The following is a 27,734-nucleotide window of genomic DNA, read 5'->3' as shown; positions in this document are numbered from 1 at the left end:
CTTAAGTGGAACACAATGGTCTTTAAGAACCTTCTAGTTTTTATATGCCATGGTTTCAAGAACTGGGTTCAATTAACCATGCAGTGGCTAGAAATCTCAGTTAACTGGAATCTTTCCCAGAAATTCCCTCCCTGGGAGAAATAGGCAGAGCTCAAGAAAGTTAATAACCATCCACTGTCCTTTGCAGTTCTTCCCGGTTTAGCAGGTGTTTGGGCTCATTTCATCCCCTTGGCTAAACAGACTGAGACTCGGAGCCACCTGAGGTTTTCCCAACCAGGACCAGAGCTCACAATGCAGGTGAGAGTCAACGTTGAGAACAGTGTTGTGTACAGGGCACAGCCTCCACAACAACCCACCACAGGAAGCACAAGCCAAGACACAAAGGTTTGGCCAAGAATGGAGCCCTGGATCAGGAGCCTGGAGGCCTGGGGTAAAGCCTGTGCTCTCCTCGTCCCTGACTGGCTCAGCCAAGGGGCCTGTCAAATGAGGTGATTGGATAGCAGATCCCACTCCCTGCTATATTCTCACTGCTCCTAACCCTCCCAGAGCACCCAGCACGTGGGACTGGGCCTATAGTCTCTGGGCCCTGCATCCCCAGAAGATACAGATAATGCCTTTGTTTATCTTCATGTCTTCCTAAGTCCCATCACAGACCAAAGCAGAATAGGCTTTCCAGAAATGTTTAAGGGGAGGAAGAAAAAAGGAAGTGAGGGAGGTAGAAAGGAAGGAGGGAGGGAGACAGGTAGCCAGGCAGGTGGGCTGAAGTCCTCCTCCCAGCACTCACATCCTATAGTTCCACAAAGCTAAGTTCTAAGGCAGTTCACCAAGTGTCTCTTAGACACCGTCCCATTTATGGTGGAAACACCATAGGGAGAAGCAAAGGGAATTAATTTCAGGTGTGAAATGACATGTGAACCCCTCTCTGCCTAAGCCCGACTGACTGCCCCAAGCCCAGGCTTGGCTGTGAGAAGTCCCGTCTTCCCAGCAGAAGCCTCAGTGATGCTGGTGTCGGAGGCCACAACTCGCTTCTCCCTGCTAAGCTCACCACCTGACATGTCAGTGCTTTCCAGCCCAGAGCCTATGGTTCCGACTGAGGACACACGATACAGCAGGATTCTGCAGGATTCAGAGACATGAGAGGAAGAGGTCTTTATACATAACTCCTGGTTTAAATGGAGCTGAAAATAGGGAGACAGAAGAGGAAGTCAGTCGCTAAGCACTTATTGAGTCAATAACATTGGCTTGGAAGCCATAGTGCAAGTGGCTGGTTTGATTTATTTCCTTCTCATCAAAAGAACTAACGTAGGATTGAATCTGGGGGCACCAAGACTGCGTGTGTGTCCGAGGATGTGTCTGAAAGGATGTGGTGCTTCTCAGGTGATGTCTCAACCAAGACATAACCCAGGCCTTGCGTTAGATCTCTCTGTGTCATGGAAGAACGTGTCAGGTGGTGTGGCTTGGCTGTTAAGTCCCTGGGCCTCTTGAGATCACTTTCTTCACTGGAAGGTCTAGTCACTGGGTTGGCCTCTAAGCTCTGAGATTTAGATAGCAATTCATTGCTGAGTCTTCGATATAAAACTCAGGAACCAAAAGTGTGAATAAAATCTTGACTGTGCTCAAGTGTCCTGTGAAGTGTACTGTCTCTGCCCTGGATTTCATTCTCTGTAGGGCTTTCCTTCAGCTGCAACAAGGGTCTGCAGTTTGTGCTCTCTCTCGGATGACAAAATTGGGTGGAAATGTGCTTTATTCACTTGCAGTCCCCAGGGCCCCTGATCTTGGGGTGTGGTCCAGCAGCATGCTAGCCAGGGCAGGTGGAGGCACTGGGCAGATGCACCAGTGGGGGCCAAGCCAGGAGGCTCAGCACAGAGCTGACTCTGCCCCGGTTCCCAAACCTGCCTCCCCACCCCAGTATCCAAGTACAGAACTGAACTACGGAGGAAGAGACAGTCTGAATGCCAGGTCCCCACGCTGCCCGGTTCGGGACTCCCAGTTCAACCGGGAGGGACAGCAGGAGAGAATGCGCCACTTGCCGGGCAGCCTGGTGAGCCGCCATCAGCAGCAGCTGCAGGTGCCCGTGTGCACGCGGAGGATGCCTCGGCTGTGCAAGTGCAGGAAGTTGAAGATCTCGGAGGGCATGGCGTGGAAGCCGGGACGCGGCTTGACGTTGTCATAGTAGTGGTGAGTGATGTAGAGGCCCGAGGGGTTCATGGGGAAGGCCCAGAAGCCGAAAAGGTGCACCTCCTCACAGAGCTCCAGCGCCGCGGTGGCCAGAATGAGGCCAGTGCTGATGCGCTTGGCGCGCACGCCCAGGCTGAGCCAGTAGCGCGACACGTTGACCAGGTACTGTGGGTGGAAGTAGTAGACAGCCTGCGGCGACTCGAAGTCGTCCAGCACGTACTTGACGCGGATGGACACGTCGGTGTTGCGCGTGTTGTAGAAGGCAGGCAGCAGCACCGACGCGTTCTCGTACACCTGCAGCACGCGGTAGAACGGCCGCCGCCACTTCTCCAGCTTGTGGAACCTGCGCAGGGCGCGAGTGAGAGGTGAGCGCCCACTCCTTCGTGCCCCCACGTCCCTCGCTTCCCCACTCCTTGCACCCTGGGGCTTTACAAAGGACGGAAGGGACTTATAAGGCCACCTGCCTCCTGACACCTCACGCACCTGTGCAGATGAAGATGAGACCTCTCTCAGGGGCAGCAGAGTTTTTGTAAGTGGGTGCAGGAGAGGGCAGTTGGGATCCAAAGGGACAGATATCCAGGGTGTGGCTGCAGGGGGCAGGGCAATGCTGAACCCAAAAGGATGAGGGTGGCCCAAGGGAGGCTCATCAGGGAAGTGGTTGCCGGAGTGGAGGCTTGCTCTAGAGGCCTCACTCCATTCACCTGTACTGTCATCCTCAAGATCCCCAGGAACGAATCCCAAATGCGGCTGCCTGTCCTGGCTCAGAAGCTTCTTCTCCTGCAGCCTCCGTTTATCTCTCACACACTAGTGTGTGATTTTTAGACACAGGGTCTTGCTCTGTCATGCAGGCTGGAGTGCAGTGGTGCAAGCATAGCTCATTGCAGCCTTGAAATCCTGGGCTCAAACAATCCCCCCACCTCAGCCTCCTGAGTAGCTGAGACTACAGGTATGCATCACAATACTTGACTATTTTTTTTTTATTTTAATTTTTTGTAGAGACCAGGGACTTGCGATGTTGCCCAAGCTGGTCTCCAACTCCTGGCTGCAAGCCACACTCTGGCCTCAGCCTCCCAAAGCGCTGTGGTTATAGGCATGAGCCACCATGCCTGGCCCCATTTCTTTACATTAAGCAGCCTTCCCTCTTGGGCCCTCTCGCTCATCGCTGAGCACTCCTTCACTCGGTGACCTTTCTGTCTCTTCCCGCCCCTTAAACAGCTATTCCCTGGGCATCTGATCCAATTCAATGACCCCCTCCTCTCATCTCCCACTGTCCCCTCCTCTTACATGTCCTCTGACCTGGTTGGTGTGACTATGCCCAGGGCTAGCGTTTCAACAATTCCCGTAAAACCGTCCAGATGAACCCTACAGAGCTCCAGTGCCGCGGTGGCCAGAATGAGGCCAGTGCTGATGTGCTTGGCGCACACCCCCAGGCTAAGCCAGTAGCGCAACACACTGACCAGGTACTGTGGGTGGAAGTAGTAGACAGCTTGTGCAACTCAAAGTCATCCAGCATGTACTTGACATGGATGGACACATCCGTGTTGCGCGTGTTGTAGAAGGTGGGCAGCAGCACCGATGCATTCTCGTACACCTGCAGCATGCAGTTCATCTGTGAAAGTTCATCTGGAAGGTTTTAGGGGAAGTGTTGAAACCCTAGCCCTGGGCATAGTAACACCAACCAAGTCAGAGGACATGTAAGAGGAGGGGACAGTGGGAGATGAGAAGAGGGGAGCCAGGAGGGGAGCTGAGATCTCAGTGTGAGCTTCTCCCCAGTACCATCTGGACACAGCCAAGTAGGGAGCTGCCTGCCCTGGTCACACCCTGGAAAGCTGTCCCACCCATCTCTAGGTGAAGGCAGTGTAGACCAGCACTGTCCAAAAGAAATAATGCAGGCCACATATGGAATTTAACCATGTCTGAGTAAGCACATGTGAAAAAATAGAAATGGGTGAAGTTTTTATATTTTCTTTAACCCACTATTTCGAAAATACTATTACTTCAACATGTAATTAATACAACAAGTTAATGAGACATTATCCTGTTTTTGTATTAAGTCTTTGAAACCCAGTGTGTGTTTTACACTCATAGCCAGCACATCTCCATCTGGACTAGACACACTTCCAGTGCCCAGGAGCTGCATGTGACTATTGGCTATCATTTTGGACAGTGCAGCTCTAGAAAGAGGGCCACTGACCTCTCTGTGATGATGCTGGGGTTCACAGTGACCACATCCGTCTTCACCCCCACATCCATGGTATACTTCTCTGAGATGGGGGGCAGGTTGCACCTGCAGAAGAGAAGAGGCAGCCCAAGGTCGTCAGTCATTCAATAGGTCAGGCTGGGGAAGGCCCAAGGGGAGCGGAGGGATGGTGATCATGTGGGCAGAGGGAGGCAACAGCAACCAGCTAGGCGGGTTCTCTGTGGCCAGGTGGCAAGACAGTCGTTCTTCTGCTCCTTATCAGGCACTGGGACAGCCAACAGGCCTTGCTGAAGTTCCAGACACATGGGGCAGATAAACCACCAGATGTAAAATGCAGTTACAAGCTTGGATAGTCCCTGGACCTCTGGAGGATGGGATTATGGCTCTCAGAGGACAGGTGGCAGGGGAGCATCTCCTTTTTTAGAGAGCCAAGGCTTCCCTGAGGAAGCAATGCTTGAGCTGAGGTCTGAAGGAGGAAGTGAGCAAAAGTCCTGTGGCAGGAGAAGGGCTAAATAAACATGGGATATATTCAAAGATGCATCTTAGAAATGCAACACATATTGCATGCAAAAGCAAGTCACCACCATTTGTAGAAAGCCCCATAGTAGGAAGAGTAATAGCCCCCAAAGGTGTCCATGTCCTAATCCCTGGAACCTGTGACTATGCAGCCTTATGTGGCAGAAGGGACTCTGCAGCTGCATTTAAGTTTAGGATCTTGAGATGGAGTCATTGCCCTGAGTTATCTGGGGGAGTCCAGTGTCATCACAAGTGTCTTTATAAGAGGTGATATGACAACCAGGGAGAAGAAGAAAATATGTGGCAACAGAATTGGAGTCAGAGAAAGAGACTGGAAGATACTCCACTGTGGGCTCTGCCATGAGCCAAGGAATACAAGGAGCTTCCAGGAGCTGAAAAAGGAAACAAATTCTCCCTGAGAGCCTCCAGAAGGGAATGCAGTTCTGCAGACACCTTGATTTTAGTCCAGTGAGACTTCTGACCTCCAAGACTGTAAGATAATAAAATCTGTGTCGTTTAAACCACTAATTTGGTAGTATTTTTTTATAGCAGCAATAGGAAATGAATACAGCCCCAAACAAGCATAGTTTAACAATACATTGTTCAGGGGTACATCTACATATGACAAAACAATTTTTAACAATGAGAGAATGATTAAGTACTCAATTCAGGGTAGCGACACCTGTTGGGGGAAAACAGAGGTAGAATGAAAAGGAGCACATCAGTTGATACAAAGGCTCGATATAAACATTCAACTTCTAAAATCAAGTGGTCGTTCTACAAATATTCATTTTATTGTTTTGCTTCATACTTAGGTGGTGCAAATATTCTTCACATCAAATACTACATAATGAATGGATGAATAATAAATTTTGAAATAAGCAGGTGTTAGCTGGGTGAACATGGAACTCATGAGCATTCCAGACATAGGTCCTGTGCAAAGGTCCTGTGGTAGATGAGAACATGAAGCACCCAGGAGTGACTGTGGCCTGGTGACTGGAGCACAGGCAAGGTGGGAATGGTACAAGCTGAGGGCAGAGAGGGAAGAAGGGGCCAGACTATAAGGGACAGTGGGCCATGTGAAGAATGTGGTCCTTCATCAAGGGGAAGCCATGGGTTTAAGGAATAACTGTGCAGAAGAACCCTCTATAACAGGACCATGACTTTCACCTACTTTATGATCCAACCACACCCCTGTCTATCAGACCACGATGAAAGGCAGGTTTTACATTATCGCTAAAGATTGAGCGGGGGAGTCGGGGATGTCTACAGTCAATTGCCATTTTTTTGGAGCATCTGTGGCATGCCAGGAACTTTCATGGGATTATATGAGACATCAATAACCTCGAGTGGCAGATATTAGGCTCCCTGTGTTGCAAATGAGAAACTAGGCATTCAGAGGGTCAAGGCAGGGTGGAGGACGGGCCTGACTCCAAGCCCAGGTCTCGTTCCCAGTACAATAGCATCCAGTATGGACATGCCTAGAACAGGATGGAGTCTCAGGGCATCTTGGCATGCACATACAAGCACCCAGCAAGGCTTTGCTGCTGCTGCACTGCTCTGATGATGATGACGATGAGAATGGAAGGGCCCACAGCATTTCCAAAACTAGCAAACACAACTGTGTGCTCTCACAGATCTTAACAGATCTTAGGTGGTGGGACAAGAGACTAGCCCCTTTGAGGGAGATGCTTACTGTCATACGATTGAGCTAGGGAAAGTATGTGATATCACAGAAAGAATGCAAGACCAGAACTATATCCCATTTCTGACTATGACTAGCCCCATGACCCTAGCAAGGAATATCATCCCCTCCCAAAAAATTGTTTTTCATCTGTAAAATGAGAGGAATATATATATATATATATATATATATATATTATATATATATATTTTTTTTTTTTTTTTTTTGAGACGGAGTCTCGCTCTGTCGCCCAGGCTGGAGTGCAGTGGCCGGATCTCAGCTCACTGCAAGCTCCGCCTCCCAGGTTTACGCCATTCTCCTGCCTCAGCCTCCCGAGTAGCTGGGACTACAGGCGCCCGCCACCTCGCCCGGCTAGTTTTTTGTATTTTTTAGTAGAGACGGGGTTTCACCATGTTAGCCAGGATGGTCTCGATCTCCTGACCTCGTGATCCGCCCGTCTTGGCCTCCCAAAGTGCTGGGATTACAGGCTTGAGCCACCGCGCCCGGCCGAGAGGAATATTTTTAAATAACATTTTCATTATAATAAAACTTAGTATGTGTTCTGCATTGTTTGAAGATTTTAAACATTAATTCATTTATTCCTCATACTGACCCCAACGGGTAGGTACTATTATCATCCTCATCTCTCATTTTAGGAGATAAAGGTGTAGCGGCTAGGTAACTTATGCAAAGTAACACAGCTTTTTCTAACTCAAACCAGGCTCCCCAGCTTCAGAGCCTGTGGACAGAACCACTATATGCTCCACTTCTTAGCCCTGAAAATCACTTAAGTCCATTCTTTCATTCACGCCTTCATTCCTTCATTGAAGACTCATTTTTCTGAGTAGTTATGTTGTGCCAATTATATCAGTTACTGTAAACAGAAGTTCTCTGTGTGTTTCCAATCTGCAAGAGTGAGACCACTCAGCGGGTCCCTGGTTATACGGCTGGGTGTTAAAGGCTGCATGATAGGTGGACACCAGGTTCCGTGGGAGCCCAGAAGAGGGTGCAAGTGGGTTTAGCCAGGGAAGGAGTGGGTGATTCTTGAGCTAAGCTTGGAAGGACAAGTGGCAGTTGGCAAAGCAGGATGCAGGGGCTGGGGAGACAGCATTCCAGCCAGAGGGAACAGGACCTGGAGGGCAGTTGCTGGCATTAACTGGGCTCTAATGGTGTGTCCAGTGCTGGAGGTACTAAGAGTTATACAATCATTATGTCATTTAATCCCCAAACTGATGGAGCTGCTATCCTTATCCCCATTTTGCAGATGAGGAAAACAAGGCCCAGAAGGATGACATGACATTCCTGAGGTCATATGCCTAGCAATGCTGGAGCCTGGATCAAAGTTCAGGGAGACCCCAGAGACCTTGGCTTCTCCCCAAAAGACCATCTTAAAAGAGGCTTTCCCTGCCTCCCCTGGCAGGAATGTGGCTGGGCTAAGGATTCAGTGAGGGCCAGAGATTTCAGTGTTGGAGGAAGCTTAACCTTCAATGCTGGACTCGACTAGGCATCCACAGGGAGCACGTGGGCAGTCTCCAGATCACAGAGAGAGGTGTGTCTCTCACACTCCACCTGTGACAGCAGGTGACGCAGGGTGTCCAAGTCTTCCTTCTTCTAGAGACAGAGGCTGGGGTTGGACATCCAAGAACCCAAAATATGCAGAAATCCCTTTATTTTAGGACCTCAAATCACACCAAACCTGCTCTACCCTCCCCAACCTGACACCTACTGAGTGGCCCGATGATTGTGGATCCATGCTTCATGTGACCCTACTGCAGACTCAACCCAAGTCTCTTTGCTTTTTTTTTTTTTGAGACGGAGTCTTGCTCTGCCACCCAGGCTGGAGTGCAGTGGCCGGATCTCAGCTCACTGCAAGCTCCGCCTCCCGGGTTCACGCCATTCTCCTGTCTCAGCCTCCCGAGTAGCTGGGACTACAGGCGCCCGCCTCGTCGCCCGGCTAGTTTTTTGTATTTTTTAGTAGAGACGGGGTTTCACCGTATTAGCCAGGATAGTCTCGATCTCCTGACCTCATGATCCGCCCGTCTCGGCCTCCCAAAGTGCTGGGATTACAGGCTTGAGCCACCGCGCCCGGCCCGTCTCTTTGCTTTAAGCTCTTATTTTCAACCCACCTTCTTCACCCATGCTAAAGATATAAATGAAGATTCACTAAGAGATAAGAGTGGGGCTTTATGTAAGGAAGAAGTGCAAGGACCAGTCTCTGGCTTAGTTAAAGCCAGGGTGAAGCCAATATTGGTGTCTGCCACAAGGGTGCCCTGGTTCCACCAGTGCTTCTGGAAGGGTAGCACTCACCCAAGAAGATGGCGCCCAGAGGACCTCCGGACACAGCTGCAAGCTCCTGAGTCCTCAGTGCCTTCAAATTTGTGATGCCCTTTGCTCTTAACATAGCTCCCATTGTGCAGATGTGGACACTGAGGACCTGGGAGTTTAACAACTTCCCCAAAGGGTTGGGGCTGGAGAGAAGAAGGGATATCCCACACCTGAGGGTCTGCAGGGGTGGGGAGTGGGGATTACTTGCTTAAACGGTAGCATTGAGGCACCGGGGAAGAATATGGAGGAGGAGGGCCACAGGGTAGTGGCAAGGGCAGTGCCAGGGTTTCTTTTACCGGAAGACGAAGTCGGCGCTGTTGATCTCCCTCCCACAGCGGCTGTTCTTCAGGATGCCTCCGTTGCCCACCACAGCACACTTCTTAAACTGGGATCGGTAGTAGGGCATGTCCTGGGGGAGGCAAAGGCAAAGCTGTCAGAGCCAAGCCACCCCCTGCCTCCACCAGTGACTCTCACCTCTGCAAGCACACCTACCCCTGTTAGCTCCTGGCCCCAAGACGCAGCCTTGTGGGGAATGTGGGAGGAAAGCGGCTTTCCACTTTACAGATGGGAAGAGTGATCGAGTGTCTTTGTTACTATTAGATGGCCCCAAAGGCCACTCCCATCCCTGATGCCCAGGGCCTGCTGGGCAGCTTTCCTCCTGGCACACAGCAACTGGCAGTCCTGCACGAAACGGGCCAGGCCTGCAGCCTGTGCTTCAGGTGGGACCAGCAGCCAGGTGGGGTCTCGTGGAGAATCACGCTGCCCTGGGACCATCAGGAATCAAGCTAAATTCAAGGGGGACTTCTGTGGGAGACTGTCCTTATTCATGGTCCATTTTCTCTGGATGGACAGGCCCAGTGAGCAGGAAAACAGGGGCATCTCACAGCCAGTGGGTGATTAAACTGCACTATTAGACTTGTACAAGAGAAAGGAAAAAAAAAAAAAACAGTCATTTTCAGAAAAATCATCAAAAGTTTATTATGTTCTATATGGGTGTTTCCTAAACTTCTGTAAGTTAAGAACTACCTGGGATACTTTCTGAAAATATAAATTTCTGGGCTCCATCCCAGCACCACAGAATCAGAGTCTCACAGATAGGAGGCTGGGAAGCTGAATTTTTTACAAACACAAAGAGACACTTATATTTAGGGAAGTTCAGGAAATGTGATTCTATGTCGCATTGCTTTAATTCAGGGACAAGCGAACTACATACAGCCCGTGGGCCACATCTGGCTTACCGTCTGTTTTTGTGTAACTTGCAAGCCAGGAAAGGATTTTATATTTTTAAGTGGCTGGAAACAACCCAAAGAAGAAACGATTTTGTGATACATGAAAACTATGTAAAATTAGAATTTCGGCATCTAATAAGATTGAAAGTGTTACCGGAACATAGCTACTCTCATTTGTTTACTCATGTCTGTGGCTGCTTTGTGCTTGAATGATAGAGGTGAGTAGCAGTGACAGAGAGACTATGAACTGCAAATCCTAAAACAGTTACTGCCTGGCGCATTCTGGAGACTGTCTGGCGAGCCCTGCTGTCTGTCCCTGGGCTTCAGCGGTCCATACCCCGGCTCTCCTTGGATCTGTATGTCATACTAAGTTGTGTTACACCCACTGGCATTACCTGCGTGAGATGCAAGTCACCTGCTGTCACCAGCCTCATGTTCCAGGCCTTGTAAGACCCACCTTGTAAAGGTGGCTCAATATCATCCTCCCTTAGGGCCACAGTGAGTGAGAACACATTTGACCCTGCTCACCTTCAGCTCCTCCCCTACATCCCCAGAATGCGTGAGTCTTACCTATGCACTCTGGTACCAGTCACAGAATGCAGGGAACTCTGGGCTTTGTTTCACACTCAGCCAAGAAGCAGGGCAGCCAAAGCCTTCAGATTTCATCCAAAAAGACGTCCACATGCCCCCGCTCAGAATTTCTATAAACTACGTCCACTAAGTGCTGTCCCGGGCCCAGAGCTCTCCTGGATGTGGTTATGAGCACACCCATGCAACCTTCCTCCTCTTCCGAGTCCATACGCCACCACACCTGGGTAATTGCCACAACTGGCTGAAAGTGCAAGTTCCAGCGCCCCTTCTCTGAGAGTAGTGCAGTGAGTCTGCACCAACAGTCAGCCCAGGTGATCGCAGGGGCGCAGCATCGGTGATCTGAACATTTCACGTCTGTGGCTCACTCACTGTGGTCCTCAATGGCCAAGGTCAGTGAACTAAACCATTCAGGTCTGTGGCTCACTCATTTTGTGGTCCTCCATGACCAGGGAGCCACCGTGCCAGCCCTGCACCGCCTACCTCCGGAATTCTTTTATGTGAAAGGAAAAAAATAAATATCTATCTTGATTAAGTCTCTGATATTTTAGATGTTCTGTTATAATCAGCCAAATCTATTCATAGTCCAAACCCTGGTGTTACAAATAAGAAGACTGAGGTTTTGAAAGACAAAATATCTGCCCACGGTCATCCAGTGAGCTGAACCTTTCAGAGTCTAGATCTGCACTGGGTGGTTCTTTCTTGTGCTCACAACCTCTGCATGTGTTTCTGCTCTTATGCCTACCTCAGGTGGGGGACAAATGTGTCGTCATTCTCTCCCATATCGGCAGGATATCCTCTGCAAGTAATGCAATACCCAGAATTTTCTAGTCACTTTCTCGCCAAAAGTCACTCAAATCATAGCCAGTTGGCATTCATGGTTCTCAGAACCCCCAAAGAAACCCAGAGGGTGGGCTACTGCACCTCAGACAACTGGTCAACCAGGACCAAGACGACTGAGTCCAGAGGACAGTGAGTGAGTCATGAAAAACCCCAGGGACATTGCCACGGAGGGCTATAGGGGCCGGCTCCCTCGCCTCACCCAGACCGCCCCTGCCCAAAGCAGCACCTTGGGAAACATGCGGAAAATCTCCTGGTTGATGTGATAGATGCCGCTGGTGTCCACCTCATACTTGAGCTTTGTCCCCAGGGGAGTGTTCTTCTGGGTAGTGAAGAGAAAGGCAGGGGCGTTGCAGCACCTGGATAGAGTGGACCTGCCAGGCAGGGAGACAGGCAGGAAAGACATGATGCAGGGCAGAGCACAGCCTCATGAAGTACAGAGGGGTGGAGCCGAGGCCTCTCCTGCCCACCCATCCCCACGCTCACCCCCACCCTGCATGGAGCCGAGGCCTCTCCTGCCCACTCATTCCCAGGCTCGCACCCACCCTGCACCTCTGCTCATGCTGTCCCCTCCCTTTTCAACGCCTCTCCCAAGGCCCCTGCCTTCTGCCACTCATTCAGGGTCCAGGCCAGGTTTCTTTCTACGAAGCCTCACCCAGCTGCCCCTGTCTGCACTGACGTGACTCCTCCATGGAGCCCAAGTCCTGGCCACTAACAGAGGGTGAGGAGGAGCTTTCCGAAGAGCTCCAAGCCAGGCCTGGCATAGAAACTTGGGTTGCAGTCCTGGGGTCAAGAGGCCTGGATTCTCACTTCTGCTCTGCCCCGACCAGTTGTGAGGCTACTGGAAGGTGTCTCTCTCTCTCTGGGCCCTACTTTCTTCATGCAGGCTTGGCTCTTCTACCTCTAATCCTCTGTAATTTGTGATTGCAGCTTGCCAAAGCCAGGAAGGTTTTATAATCTTTTTTTTTTTTTTTTTGAGACAGGGTCTTACTCTGTTACCCAGGTTGGAGCGCAATGGTGCGATCTCTGCTCACTGCAATCTCCGCCTTCCGGGTTCAAGCGATTCTCCTGCCACAGCCTCCCAAGTAGCTGGGATTACAGGCACGCACCACCATGCCCAGCTAATTTTTTTTTTTTTTTTTTTTTTTAGTAAAGTCAGGGTTTCTCCATGTTGGCCAGGCTGGTCTCGAACTCCTAACCTCAGGTGATCTACCTGCTTCAGCCTCTCAGCCTCCCAAAGTGCTGGGATTACAGGTGTGAGCCACCATGCCCAGCCTATAATTTTTTTTTTTATTATTTCATCTCTTGCAGGTACTTCACTGGGAAGCCCAGCTGGCTCCCAGTCACAGAGAGCAGAATTTCCTGTAGAGAGCTGGGTTTCAGAATGTAACTTAAGGCTTCCCAGAGAGGAGGCCAAAGGCCTGGCAAGGCAGGGCCATGGGTTGGCATTACAAACCAGCATCTGGGCCTTTTAGCTTTGCTAGTTCAGAAGCTCAGTCTTGTCAGCCTACTGAAGAGCACTCCTATTGAGGGAGACTGACTCACACTAACCAAGCTCATGAGCGACTGATATACAAACCAGAATGTCAGCGTGCCTATTTGTAGGTAGCAGGGTGGGAGAAGGCCTCATTCACAGGATTGCTTTCCTGTAACTGGAATGCTCATGCCTGCCTTCTAACACCCACCTGCCACTCCCTCATGGCACCAGGTTCCTGCCAGCCTGAATGAAGCATCTCATCATTGTTTCATGAGCTTGAAATGAGAGCAAAGGGAGGCAATGACCAGCCTGGAAGGTTTTCTCACTTAGAGCATGGCAAAGCCTGATGTCACTGCCGTTTCTCACACTTGAAACCGCTCCACACCCCTCATGCCCAGAGCTCCACCCCTGCACTGCGCTGTCTTGTCCCTGCCAAAGGCTCCCACACTCATCCCTGTTTTTCTCTTGCCACATAATTTCCCTGTTGCTTCATGTTTCCTGAGATATGTGAGTCCCACTGCTGAGACTTTTTTTTTTTTTTTTTTAGATGGAGTCTCGCTCTGTGGCCCAGGCTGGAGTGCATTGGCGTGATCTCCGCTCGCTGCAGCCTCCACCTCCCGGGTTCAAGCGATTCTCCTGCCTCAGCCTCCCAAGTAGCTGGGACTACAGGCGTGCACCACCATGCCTGGCTAATTTCTTTGTATTTTTAGTACAGACAGGGTTTCACCATGTTGGCCAGGCTGATCTCAAACTCCTGACTTCGTGATCCGCCCACCTCAGCCTCCCAAAGTGCTGGGATTATAGGCATAAGCCACCGCGCCTGGTCTACTGCTGAGACTTCTATTCTGTCCTAACTCTAAGCCTGGACAACAGGCTTTTGCCTCTCACTGACCTGGTCCAGACTGAGTGTTTTATCGGCCATACTCTCAGTGTGCCAGGTCTCACTCGCCCCCAGGGGCACCTCTGTGCAGTGTGCATGGTAACGTTTCTAAGGGGCCAATTGGCAGCACAGATTATGGATCTATTCTCTACTCTCCCAGCACTTTGCTCAAGCTCATGTTCTGTTTTTTATGATAGGTGAGTCTCTGCAAACTACTGTCAGGCCTTTGCTGGGTCTCTGTAGTCTCCCAGAGGCCTCTGGCACCTGATCTTCAAGTGTTATCACTTTAAACATTCACATTTCTGAAAATGTGCCTCTTAAAACTACTACTCTACCTCTAGATTTCATCTGGAGCTGCAGCAAATTGGAACAAACAATTTATAAAGAAAAAGCTTAGTCATCTTTGCTTTTCACAATCTCTCGTGCAGGACTCCTTCATGCTTAGAGCTCCTCAGTACATTTAAACTTGGACCTGAGTGCTGAAATCCAGTATAGACACAAATTGCCAGATCACATCAACTCCATAAAATAAGTCTACCTGCACTAAAATAATCCCATAAGCTCACAGAATTTTAGAGATGGAGAAGACCCTAAAGTTTACTATCCATCAAAAAGAATTTTTGGACATCTATTATGTGCTGAGTTCCCACAGGAGAACTTTAAGATCCAGCTCTTACCTCTCTGGGAGTTTATGAACTGCTCATTTTGGTTAGACAACATTTATAAAATAATCTGCAGCAGGGCTCATATGTCTCGTGGAGGCTGGAAGAACTCAAGCGCTCTGAGAAGGAGAGAAGTCACTGGGTCAGAGTGGCTGCCCCAGGACAGGGGAGGTGAGGACTAAGGAGGCCATAGAGAATGCATAATGCGCTTTCACACAGGCCTGCTAGAGACCACTGGCACATGCTTCCCTGCTAATAGCCTCAGTGCACCTCAGCTGTGTACTGGAGATGGCACCACCAACCTCGCAAGGCTGCTGCAAGGACTGAGGGAGAGAAGGTGGAAGACGGCACCTGGGCAAGGTGCCCGCCTCAGCCTGCATGTTGAATCAGTCCCCCACACTGCCCAGATTCCTCAGCCCAGTCAGGGCCTGCTCTAGGGAAGATGCCCACTGAGAGCTGGGCCTTGCAGGATGACGGAGACTGGAAGAGGTGGCAGTGAGGAGAACCACACAAGGAGAAGGAAGGACAGACGAATCATAGATACTTGAACTGGTTGGCCTCAGAGATGTTCATCGCCCATTTGCACATCTGGAGGCTCTTCCATCTGTCGAACAGCTCTGACTGCTTCACCCTTGGGAGTAGAGGACAGAAGAGTACATGAGCGGGGCAGGTAGGACAGAGTGCGATCATTCCCAGAAATGCTCCCTCCTGATCTCCCACAGCCGAGTCCAGTTCCAGGGCTGGCCCTTGGCATTGACCATGTTTTCTTTTCTTTTCTTTTTTCTTTTTTTCTTTTTTTTTTTAGACGGAGTCTTGCTCTGTTGCCCAGGCTGGAGTGCAGTGGCGCTAATCGGCTCACTGCAAGCTCCGCCTCCCGGGTTTATGCCATTCTCCTGCCTCAGCCTCCCGAGTAGCTGGGACTACAGGCGCCCGCCACCTTGCCTGGCTAGTTTTTTGTATTTTTTTAGTAGAGACGGGGTTTCACCGTGTTTGCCAGGATGGTCTCGATCTCCTGACCTCGTGATCCGCCCATCTCGGCCTCCCAAAGTGCTGGGATTACAGGCTTGAGCCACTGCGCCCGGCCTCTTTTTTCTTTTTTTTGAGACAGGGTCTCACTCTGTCATTCAGGCCAGAGTGCAATCATGCAATCTCAGCTCACTGCAACCTCCACCTCTGGGGTTCAAGTGATTCTCGTGCCTCAGCCTACCAAGTAGCTGGGACTACACGTGCGCCACCATCCCTAGCTAATTTTTGTACTTTCTGGTAGCAATGGGGTTTCACCATGTTGGCCAGGCTGGTTTCGAACTCCTGACCTCAAGGGATCCTCCCGCCTCGGTCTCCCAAAGTGCTGGGATTACAGGTGTGAGCCACCGTGCCCAGCTAGTATTTTCTTATTTTCTATATTTCTGATGCTCTGGCACCTGGTGCCTGGCTAATTCCTAGTCAGCAAACAACTGTCCTGCAAGCATGCCTTTCATGTGCAAACCAACCAATCAGAGCCCACACCCTCAACCTCCTCATTGACAGGACACCATCCCCCTCCTCCCACCCCCTATCCTAACATCCCAGGGCCAGGTATGGGACAACCAGAGGCAGTCCCTATGCCTCAGAGCCTGCCAGAATTATTCACACTAGCCAATCCTAAACCTGGCTACCCTGCCGACCCTGCCTTGTCCAGTCCTTCCCGCGAAAACCTCAATAGTCTCACCCACGCTTTGCCCTCACTGCTGCCTCCTGACTGGCCCTGGGGCTGCCCTGCAGGGCGTGCCTCCTGTTTCTATGGCTCTGTGAGTACAACGTCTTACTTCATGATGGTCATTTTCATGTCCGTGTGTCCTACCATAACTGATTAAAACAAATCTCAGAAACTTTGAAACCTTCTTCCTCACATGCCCACCCCCGAGGGCCTGCATAGTTCTCTTGGGAACATCTGTCTATAAAGGGAGTCAGACCCCAGTGGAATATCCATCAAACACCCACACAGTTCAGCACTCAGTAGGGCTCATGAGCAGGGTATGCCCTTCTCTTTCTCCCTTCTCAAGCGCAGATCACGGTTTCCAAATGACAGAAAAGATGAGATGAGAAACCTGAGACTGCCCCTTCTCCCTGAACAACCCTCCGCCAGGCTTTATGCTGATTGGCACTTAAACATCTCAGCACCATGACATTCTAAAGCACTCTCAGGAAAGGGAATGTCTAAATTATTCTCCCTTTGACCGAAACCTGCAAAAAGAACTCATTTTTAATTTACACATTTACATTGACTAATTTATAATTATGCATACATATAATTGTTTCAGTGCTGTATCCCCAGCTTCTAGAACAGTGCTTAGCAAAATACACTCGATAAATATTTATTAAGTGAACGACTGAGCCAAATCAAAAATACAAATTTCCACAAACACTAAGTAACCAATATGAGATCCTCATGCACATTAACCTCAAATAGTCGCTCACCCTTCTTATCGGTTTCTCTCCTCTTTCAGCAGTGCCTAATCTCAGAGCTATGTCCACATTCCCAAGCCCTCTCTGCCACAGATACGCTTTAGCATCTCTGTTACCTATCCCTATGTTTAGTTACCCCTTCCCCATTTCAATTAAGAAATTGTTCCTTGCATCCTACCCAATTCCTTCCTCCTTTAACTCACTGTTGGTTTTGCGGGTAATTCTCCTATTCTACAGAAATGTCCAGAATTCTCTAGGATCCCTGCCATTGAAGATTCCAGTGAGGCTCTGGCCTAGTGAGAGTCGTGAGATCCAGAAAGATGCAGGAAGCTCCCCAAGCCAGGCCAGCACCCCACTCCTTCTTAAGTAATGGATCACAAGACCCATTATACAATTGGGCGAGCCCTTCCTGATGAACTCTAGATCTTCGGCAAAGAATTATGCACCTTTTTTTTTTTTTTTTTTAAGGGGATCCTGTGGTCAAATACAGTTGAGGAAAGCTGAGCTAAATAAAGTTAAATGCTTTTCTTTACTGCAAGACATCTCAGATACCTTAATATGTTCTCATATATTGTGAATTTCCAAGAAAAGTATTGGATCATGGGATCCTTTTTCCATTGAGTAGTTCGAAAGATTGTAATTCTACAGTAAAACTGTGAAAAGTAGATAGATCATACACTCCTTAAAGACAGCACCATGATTTATCTCTCTTGATCATGCACAGTCACCACTTCAGGGCCAGGCATTCTGTAGTTGTTTGGGGTCACCTGGCTGTGGACCACTAAGAAGCTCGTTAGTCTTGGGTGCTGGTGTAGAGAGGAGCCCTTCAAAGGAAGCTGTCCTGGTTTGATCATAAATGGGAACACTCAGCCTTCAGGAGCTGAGTGTTACCAAGAAACTACTATCACTATGGCTCTTACCCTGGGGTGCAATGAAGGGCTAAAGGAAGTGCCTGTACCCCCTGATTTTGTTATAGGCAAAATCCATGTCTATCCACCCATGTGCATATCTTTGGAGAGAATCTGAAGCTTTCTTCAGGTTCCTACAGGGGTCCATTATTTAAAAAAAAAAAAAAAAAAAAAGCAAATACCCACTTTAAAAAACCCTTTTGAGGCTGGGAGCAGTGGCTCACACCTGTAATCCCAGCATTTTGGGAGGCCGAGGCAGGCGGATCACCTGAGGTCAGGAGTTTGAGACCCGCCTGGCCAACATGGTGAAACCCTGTCTCCACTAAAAATACAAAAATGAGCCGGGCATGGCAGTGCGCGCCTGTAATCCCAGCTAGTCAGGAGGCTGAGGCAGAAGAATCGCTTGAACCCAGGAGGCGGAGGCAGTGAGCCGAGATTGTGCTATTGCACTCCAGCCTGGGCGACAGAGCAAGACTCCATCTCAAAAGAAAAAACAGGCCGGGCGCGGTGGCTCAAGCCTGTAATCCCAGCACTTTGGGAGGCCGAGACGGGCGGATCGCGAGGTCAGGAGATCGAGACCATTCTGGCTAACACGGTGAAACCCCGTCTCTACTAAAAATACAAAAAAACTAGCCGGACGAGATGGCGGGCGCCTGTAGTCCCAGCTACTCGGGAGGCTGAGGCAGGAGAATGGCGTAAACCCGGGAGGCGGAGCTTGCAGTGAGCTGAGATCCGGCCACTGCACTCCAGTCCGGGCAACAGAGCGAGACTCCGCCTCAAAAAAAAAAAAAAAAAGAAAGAAAAAGAAAAAACAAAAGCCCTTTTTAAAAAAGGGTTCATTTTGCAGAGGCGAGTCCCTGTGTTTAATCAGAGGTGTCTTCAAACAAGGCAAGCCTCCCCTACGGGAAGAATCAACGGCTGGTGGGGCAGGGGTGATTGCAGGAAAAGTCATGGAAAATAGTAACTAAATACATGGATTTTGGAACTAGTGGGACTTGGGCTAAGACCGAAGTCTTAGTTCAGATACCTGCTAACTATGAGGCCTCAGGCTGGTTATTTAACCTCTCTGAGCCTCAGTTTTCTCATTTATAAAATGGATGTAATAATAGTCTCTTGCCCTCCCAGATTTGTTAAAATAATTAAATAAGATGATGTGATAAAAGACTAGGCATGGCACCTGACACACAGAAAGCATCCAGTAAGTATAAGTTATTAGTATTGTTAAACTGAACTGCCTTGACTGTGCTCACTCACAGCCCCCTATACTTTCCACTTTTGTAAAATCCATGAACTATCATGACTGCTGATCTTCCCCACTAGACAGTAAATACCATGGGGGCAGGGGATCAAGCCTGCACTCATCACTGTAACTCAAGTGCTAAGGCACATAGCAGATGCATGGTAAATATTTGTTGAGTATACCAATAAGTTAATGAATTAATTGAAACATCTGAGTTCAAATCAAGTCTCACTGTTTGTTGAGTATCTCCATATGGCAGGAACTAGAAATACAGTAGTGAACAAAACAACCCCTTGGTTCCATGGAGCTTACATACCAGTTGGGGAGGAAAATGGAAAATAAATAAATAATGCCTTGCCAGGAAGTGGCAAGTGCTGGGAAGGAAAGTGAAGCAAGGTAAATGGACGGGGAAGTGACTGTTTCAGATTGAGTGATCAGGGAAGGCTTTCCTGAGGAGGAGAACCTTGCACAGAGACCTGAAATGACACAGGAGCGAGCTGTGCAAATATCTGGGAAAAGTGTATTCCAGGCACAGAGAATAGTGAGTGCAAAGGCCCTGGTACAGGAACCAGCCTGGCAGCTTTCCTCCTCCCACCCTGGCTGACAGAAGGCAAACCTTCCTTCTAGCTTTCCCAAACCTCCCCTCTCAGGAGCTCACAGGGTATGAGGGAGTGGTGCCATCATACAGCAACACCCTGGCTCACCCACTGCCCCCTGCCCCTCCCCACTCTCTGCAACCCACAGGCCCCTAGAGCAGCCCCCTATATGGCCACTGCTTCAAATGCCTTCTGGAAACACAGCCCTGGCAACACTCTAGGCAGGGTTCCAAGTTTTACTGTTACCAGTGTCTGGGCCCTACTCTCTCTGCCTCCAATGCCCTCATCACACCCTGGACCAAGGTCAGGGCCTGGACACCCAGTCTTGAATCCTGGCTCCATCCCAATCTTGCAATGTAACCTCGGGCAAGTCATTTAATTTCTCTGAGACTCAGCTGTTTTTTCTGTAAGATGGATATAACGGCTGGCTGCTGCCCTTCCAATCTCAAAGGTTGTCAGAGAGCTCAAATGGAATAATACGTGTAAAAAGATTTTACAAATTGCTTTACAAATGCAGAGATCATCTTTACTTTAAAGATGAAAGGTTGACCCCAGTCACTTCTCTCCTTTCTCCCAAGACACCACTAACATTCCAGAAGAGGAATAAAAAAAGGTACAAGCCCACAGATGAATAGAATGACAGGGAAGGGCATCTCAGTGGAAGATAAATTTCAACAAGTGTATGGAAGTACGAGGGAGTGGCACAAGGATAGGATGACACAGCCCAAAGTACCTAGAGCCAATCTGCACATGGAAAATTCTAAGAGGTGGGTGGAGGATGGGGAGGGAGCATGGCCCTAAAAATGAGACTCAGTTGTGAGTCTGTAAGCAGAGCCATCAAGCCTACACTCCCCCTACCCCACCAAAAACCATGGTAGCCAAATGCTTAATGTCCAGCAGAGGGGGAGGAGAGATGGAATCAGACTATGAGTTCCTCTGGTAAAAAAAAAAAAAAAAGTTATCATTTGCAGTTAAAAGATCTGGCTGTTCTAGCAACAAAAGGGCCAGGAGCATCATGAACAACTTCAGACACAGAACTCCTATCAGTTTTCATTTCAAGGTTAAATATGGATGGATAGCCAAGGGTCACCTGGTCAACCTGAAGTGAGACCAAGATAATCCATCAGATAAAATGACCACAAAGACAACTATTGAAGGAACAAAATAGAACTTAAAAATATTCTACTTAGGGTACAAAGAAAGAACTCTTGTGGGGGAGGGGTTCACCAGAAGAGCTGGAAGATGAAGTCAAGGGATTTTCCTAGTATGTGGAAGCAAAAAGAGGAGTGAAAAAAGATAAAATTAAAAGATATGACCAGCCTGAGCAATGTAACAAGACCTTATCTCTACAAACAAATGTTTGAAAAACATTAGCCAGGTGTGGTTTCATGTGCCTATAGTCCCAGCTACTCAGGAGGCTGAGGCAGGAGGACTGTTTGAGGCCAGGAGTTCAAGGCTGCAGTGAGCTATGATCACACCACTGCACTCCAGCCTGGTTGACAGAGCAAGACCTTATCTCAACAACAATAAAAAGATATGAGTACTAGAGGTACAGCCCAGAAGTATAGGATTCTTAGATTGTAGAGAAAAATAGAGAAGAAGGAATATAAAAAGATTTGAGAGAAAGTTGAAGAGTCTGGACACAAACTCCAAATGAAAAGGTTCCACATTTCAGAACTGTAAAGATTCCAGAGAAAAAAAAACAGATACTTCGGAAGAAACAGCCATTCTCATGCTTCTCATGTATCCCTGGATACTAAAAGATGGTAGTGAAGGTCTTCAACATCCTAAGAGAAAATGATTTTCACCTAAAATACCAACCCACCAGACAATCAAACCAACAATCCCACAACCCAACACACCAACAATCAAACCAACAATCAAACCAACAATCCTACAACCCATCACACCAACAATCAAACCAACAACCCAACAACCCACCACACCAACAATCAAAACAATAATCCAATAACTCATCACACCAACAATCAAAACAACAACCCAACAATACACAACACCAATCAAACCAACAACCCAACAACCCACCACACCAACAATCAAAACAACCCAACAATCTACCACACCAACAATCAAAACAATAATCCAATAACTCATCACACCAACAATCAAAACAACCCAACAACCCACCATACCAACAATCCAAACAACAACCCAACAATACATAACACCAATCAAACCAACAACCCAATAATCCACCACACCAACAACCCAAAAACCCACTACAACAATGATTAAAACAACAACAATCCCACAACCCACCACACCAACAATTAAACCAATGATCCAACAACCCACCACACCAACAAGCCAAACAAGCCAACAACCCAACAACCCACCACACCAACAATCCAAACAACCTAACAACCCAACACACCAACAATCAGGTAAAAGGGAAGAATCCAGTCATTTAGACACAAAAGAACTCAAAACCTTACCTCCCACCTGTCACTTCTTGGTATTTACTTGAGAATGGGTGGAAGTAAAAGGAAGAAGTAAACACAAAAGAAGCTATAGGTTCTAAGCAAAGGTGAATCCAACCTCAGAAGGCAGAGAAAGGAAGCCCCAAAACAACAGCCACATGACCCAGCAAGAGGGTCATGAAAGTTGATGGAGGCCTGGTGCCTCCCTGGCCTTCAGTGAACAATATCTACATCACCCCAGTAATGGAAAACACTATTTGCTATTCTTCAAATTTTAGAGTCAATCTCTAGAAAAAGTCTCAAAAAGGGCTTGGTATGGTTTACAAATAGAAGACAAATGTTATCGGCTTTGTCATTTTAAAAGTCAACCCATGCATGACTGAAGCCATAGGCTGGAGGGGGAACTGCAGAGTAGGAATAATTTAAATATCCTTATCTTACACAGTGCAGGATCAAGAGATACTGTTGATATTTGGTAGAACAAGAAATTGATTACTTAGATAATCTATAGAGAGACTGAAAATAGTAATACCCCTCAACTGGGGAAATGTGGGAGGGAGCTGGGCACTAATTGTAATGAAATGAGAGTGATTCTTTCTTTACTCTTCTTTCTCCCTCTTTTCTTCCATGGCCTCCTGTTTGCACCTGGGTCTCACCCACTCCCTCTGTCCACTCATTCATTTAACACATGAGTACTGAGCTGGCACAGGGCCAGACTCAGAGATGCCTAAGCCTGGGTCCTGGCCCTCCAGGAACCTCTGCCTGGCAGAGGACACAGACTTGTGAACACTGCAGTGGCACAAAAGGGACTCCCAGTCCAGAGAGTGGGCATTTGCCCAGCTGGCCTTTGCTCCCAGCTTATTCCTTGGTCTCAGTACTGGGCTCAGCACAGAGTTCCCAGTGGCAGAAAAATGGGGAAGGGTGATGGGAGACGCTGGCCTGGGGAATTACCCTGCACGACCCCCGTCTGGGTGTGAGTATAGGCAGCAACTGAAGATTCTTATTTTAAAATAAAGGAGCTCTAGATGACAGGTGTAAATAATTTTAATAAGAATTAGTGACAATGCATTTTTTTTTTTTTTTTTTTTTTTTTTTTTGAGACGGAGTCTCGCTCTGTCGCCCAGGCTGGAGTGCAGTGGCTGGATCTCAGCTCACTGCAAGCTCCGCCTCCTGGGTTTACGCCATTCTCCTGCCTCAGCCTCCCGAGTAGCTGGGACTACAGGCGCCCGCCACCTCGCCCGGCTAGTTTTTTTTTTATATATTTTTTTTTAGTAGAGACGGGGTTTCACCGGGTTAGCCAGGATGGTCTTGATCTCCTGACCTTGTGATCTGCCCGTCTCGGCCTCCCAAAGTGCTGGGATTACAGGCTTGAGCCACCGCGCCCGGCCTGACAATGCGTTTTCATAACAAATCATCATGGAGTCGTTCTTCATGTATCTGACACTGTCAGGGAGGGAAGAATTTTCCATGTGGGGATTTTCTGGCTGACTGATTTTTGCCACTGATTTCAGCAATTGTGGATCAGAATCGTTCCCAGATGAATCACACACTTCCTTGTCTCCTCAAACAAAACACCAGCTGACATTCTGCGAGCCCGAAGGGACAGAGCACATCCATCAGACCCTCCATTCACAGGTGGGCTTTAACCTTTTCCCGAGGACTCAGGGTCAGATCCTCTATGAGTCCTTCTCACGGCGCTGGACTGGAACACAGTGAAGCCCCCGGGTCCCCAGATAATGTCAGAACCACTCGGATCAGAGGCGGGCCTCTGCGGCTCTCCGATTTCAGCCCTGGAGGACCTACTGACCCTCAGCCTAGACTCAGGAAAGGAGGTACACACACTTGTGCCCCATGAACAGCCCAGCCTCTCCTTCCCTCTCAGATCCCCAGGGCTTGGGGCCACAGAGGGGCAACTGCTGTAGAAGAGGTAGGGCATGCAAAGCCCAGCTCAGCCAGGAGCCCCAGCTAGGATGGCTGCTCACCCCAGGAGCCCAGCCCCTGGGGACAGAGAGGGTGCCCCGAGGCAGAGATGAGAACCAAAGCCAAATGTGGAGAGGCCCAAACACCACCAATGGGAGTCCATAACAGGGACAAGGGATGGCAAGTGGAATCAATGGAAGGTGACTGTCTCTAATGTTCCTCTCTAAAGAGAGTGCAGTCAGACCTTGGGGACATATGAGGTCGTCCATCACACTGAACAGTGTTTGTGTTTTGAGCTCAAAACAATGACCCTGGGTAATTTCTAATCTAGCCCTAAACGGAAGCTGTGATAGGGGCTATTGTGGGTTGAACTGTGTCTCCCCAAAATTCATATGCTGAGGTCCTAACTGCCAGGACCATAGAATGAAACCGTATTTGGAGATAGGGCCTTTTTTTGTTTGTTTATTTTTGAGATGGAGTCTTGCTCTGTCACCTAGGCTGGAGTGCAATGGCACAATCTCGGCTCACTGCAACCTCCACTTCCTGTGTTCAAGCAATTCTCCTGCCTCAGCCTCCCGAGTAGCTGGGATTACAGGTGTGTGCAACACATGCCCAGTTAATTTTTGTATTTTTAGTAGAGACAGAGTTTCACCATGTTGCTCAGGCTGGTCTCAAACTCCTGACCTCAGGTGATCCACTCGCCTCAGCCTCCCAAAGTGCTGGGATTACAGGCATAGGCTACTGTGGGGATAGGGCCTTTAAAGAGGTAATGAAGTTAAAATGAGGCCATTAGAGTGAGCCCTGATCCAATATGACCGATGCCTTTACAAAGAGAGATTAGGGCACAGAAAAGACTCAGACCGGGGGTAACCATATAGGGACGCAGCAAGAAGAAGGCCATTGGCAAGCCAAGGAGAGAGGCCTCAGAAGCAGCCAACCCTGCAGTATCTTCATCTCAGACCCCTGGCCTCTAGAATTGTGGAAGAATTAAGTTTTGTGTACCTTGTTACAGCAAACTGATATAGGACCTAACACCAACATACAGAAAAAACACGCATAGAGGGATGGGAAGTTCCCCAGAAGGATGACCCATTCACAAGATTTCTTACATCTTCCTGTCCAGACCTTGAAGTAACCATGAAGAAACTATACATTTTATAATTTAAAGAAATTAGTCAGCTGGGCATGGTGGCTCACACCTGTAATCCCAACACTTTGGGAGGCCAAGGCGGGTGGATCATGAGGTCAGGAGTTCAAGACCAGCCTGACCAAGATGGTGAAACCCCGAATTTACTAAAAATATAAAAATTAGCCTGGCACAGTGGCAGGCACCTGTAATCCCAGCTACTCGGGAGGCTGAGGCAGGAGAATTGCTTGAACCCGGGTGACAGAGGTTGCAGTGAGCCAAGATTGCGCCACTGCATTCCAGCCTGGGTGACAGAGTAAGACTTTGTCTCAAAAAAAAACAAAAGAAAAGAAAAGAAATGAGTCATTTATTCTCTGAAATCTTGAAGGTGTGCTCTCAACCACAGTGCTCTGGATTTGCACAGTAAAACATGGTAGGGCCTGAAAGCTTTGAATTCTGAGAAGACAGACTCTCTGCTACCAGCTTCTGAACTTGGCTCCGACAGCCATTTTTGCCACTAAATCAAAACTCCTTGGAGGCATGTTTAAAATACCAACCAGCTCACATGCCCCAGGCCTTGCTTAAAACCTTTCCTGTGGCTCTCATGGCCCTTGGATAAAGGTAAAACCCAAACCTGGGTCTGTACCATGAAGCTCCACATGGTCTGGCCCTACCTGACCCTCTAGCAATGCAGCTTCTGTGTCTTCCCCTCACGCTGGCATTCGAGCTGCCTCATCCTTCAGAGTCCAGGACACAGCCGGCTCCTTCCTGGCACAGGGCCTTTGTACAAACTGTTCCCTCCACCTGGAGCCCTCCTGGCCTAGTTAGCTCCTGTCACCCTTTAGACTGGAGCTCCAGTGTCCCTTCCTCAGGGAAGCGTTGCCTGACAACCTCCCCCTAGCCCTAGCCTGGGTCGGGTTCCCTGTCACTACCCTGGCTTCTTATGGTAACTGGTTATTTAATGTCTGTCTCCCTCAGTGGCTGTGAGTTCTACAAGGGCGGGCACCACAGTGGTATGTGTTTAGCCCAGGGCTCAGTGAAACTGATGAGTGGCGTCTGTAACCCACCTTCTCTAGAGAGGGTACAGAGACCATGGGTTAGGACAGGGGCCATAAACAATGCAGCTAATCCCAGCCGGACGCTAGTCTCACCCTTGGAGCTTTCCAGGAATCGCTGTGCATGACAGCCCAGAAAAGCTGCTGCTACTAGTTCCAAAAAGAAAAGGAAGGAAGGAGAGAGAGAGATGGATGCTGACATTTATTGAACACCTATGATGTGCGCTACTGAGCATGCAGGCTGCTGGGCTATCTACTTTCTTTTTTTATTTTTTTTATTTATTTATTTTGAAAAGGAGTCTCACTCTGTTGCTCAAGCTGGAGGGCAGTGACGTGATCTCGGCTCACTGCAAGCTCTGCCTCCCGGGTTCACACCATTCTCCTGCCTCAGCCTCCAGAGTAGCTGGGACTACAGGCGCCCGCCACCATGCCCGGCTAACTTTTTGTATTTTTTTTAGTGGAGACGGGGTTTCACCATGTTAGCCAGGATGGTCTCGATCTCCTGACCTCGTGATCCTGGGCTATCTACTTTCACATGCCTTATTTCAGCTAGTCTATAGCAACCCTTAAAGGGTAGGTAATAGTGTCCCCATTTTCATAGGTAAGGAAAGGCTCAGAGAAGTTAAGACATTTGCAGAAAGATTGAGATCTGCTAAGGCCCAGAGTCAGCTTTGGATCTCAGGTCAGCTCACCCCAAGACCCATGCTCTCCCCCGATGCACACTAGCTGGAATCACGTCACATGGGTAAAGGAATAACGGTCCCTGCCTGAGGGCCAGGGACCCCAGATGCCCGGGGGGTTATGTCAGGGGCCCATGAGTCCATCTGAGCACCCAACATTGCCTGCCTCTGAATAAACTATATTTTTTCCACATCCAGATATAACTGTTTCCAAATAAATACAGATTCTGTCATGACTAATACAGTACCAATTCCTCTAATGGGTTTGCTGAATTCATGGCAGTTCTGTGAAGGGCGGAAACCCAGGTGGGCACATGCATGCTAAAATGTTCAGCATGTAATGTGTTTTCCCTCCTGTGGGTTGAAGAGTCATAGGTGATGTACTGTTAAGCGGGGAATGGGGAGCATAGCTCTTTTACCATTTGTGCAAAAAAAAAAAACTTTTTAAATCTCCATACACAGATTCTTACTCATGCATTGACTCTGCAAGGATACCCAAAGCCACATCGTCACCCCTGGGGAGAACTCGGTGGCTCTTCATTGAATAACCATCTGTACCGCACAAATTTTGTATCATTTAAATAATTTAAAAATCAAAACTTTTAATAAAATTAAAACCATCAAAGGTGATAGCAAGAGGGCAACGCTTAACCCTGCGATGCAACGTACTGAATTTCAGGCAAGAAAATCCTGTGCCCTCTTCAGTTTCTACACAAAAGGAGCCAGCGATGATAATCAAAGAGA

At 48.7% G+C, this 27,734-nt stretch overlaps 1 protein-coding gene across 2 annotated transcripts in view; it reads right to left on the bottom strand.

Annotated features, from left to right (window-relative positions):
- Positions 1-1,131: 1,131 nt before the first annotated feature.
- The window catches only part of ST8SIA5 (ST8 alpha-N-acetyl-neuraminide alpha-2,8-sialyltransferase 5), an 89,596-nt gene continuing 62,993 nt past the window's right edge, over positions 1,132-27,734 (bottom strand). For both annotated transcript variants that reach the window (XM_033177832.1, XM_033177831.1), the window contains 5 exons: positions 15,124-15,210; positions 11,790-11,934; positions 9,200-9,312; positions 4,373-4,465; positions 1,132-2,521 (listed from right to left, as the gene is read on the bottom strand). In XM_033177832.1, the coding sequence (XP_033033723.1) occupies positions 2,053-2,521; positions 4,373-4,465; positions 9,200-9,312; positions 11,790-11,934; positions 15,124-15,210 (907 nt within the window). In that variant the 3' untranslated portion in view covers positions 1,132-2,052. The remainder of the gene's footprint in view (positions 2,522-4,372; positions 4,466-9,199; positions 9,313-11,789; positions 11,935-15,123; positions 15,211-27,734) is intronic.

The sequence above is a fragment of the Trachypithecus francoisi genome, unplaced genomic scaffold (assembly GCF_009764315.1).
Source record: "Trachypithecus francoisi isolate TF-2019V2 unplaced genomic scaffold, Tfra_2.0 Lachesis_group19, whole genome shotgun sequence".
Taxonomy (NCBI): Eukaryota; Metazoa; Chordata; class Mammalia; order Primates; family Cercopithecidae; genus Trachypithecus; species Trachypithecus francoisi.
This window is presented reverse-complemented; position numbering and strand designations above follow the sequence as displayed.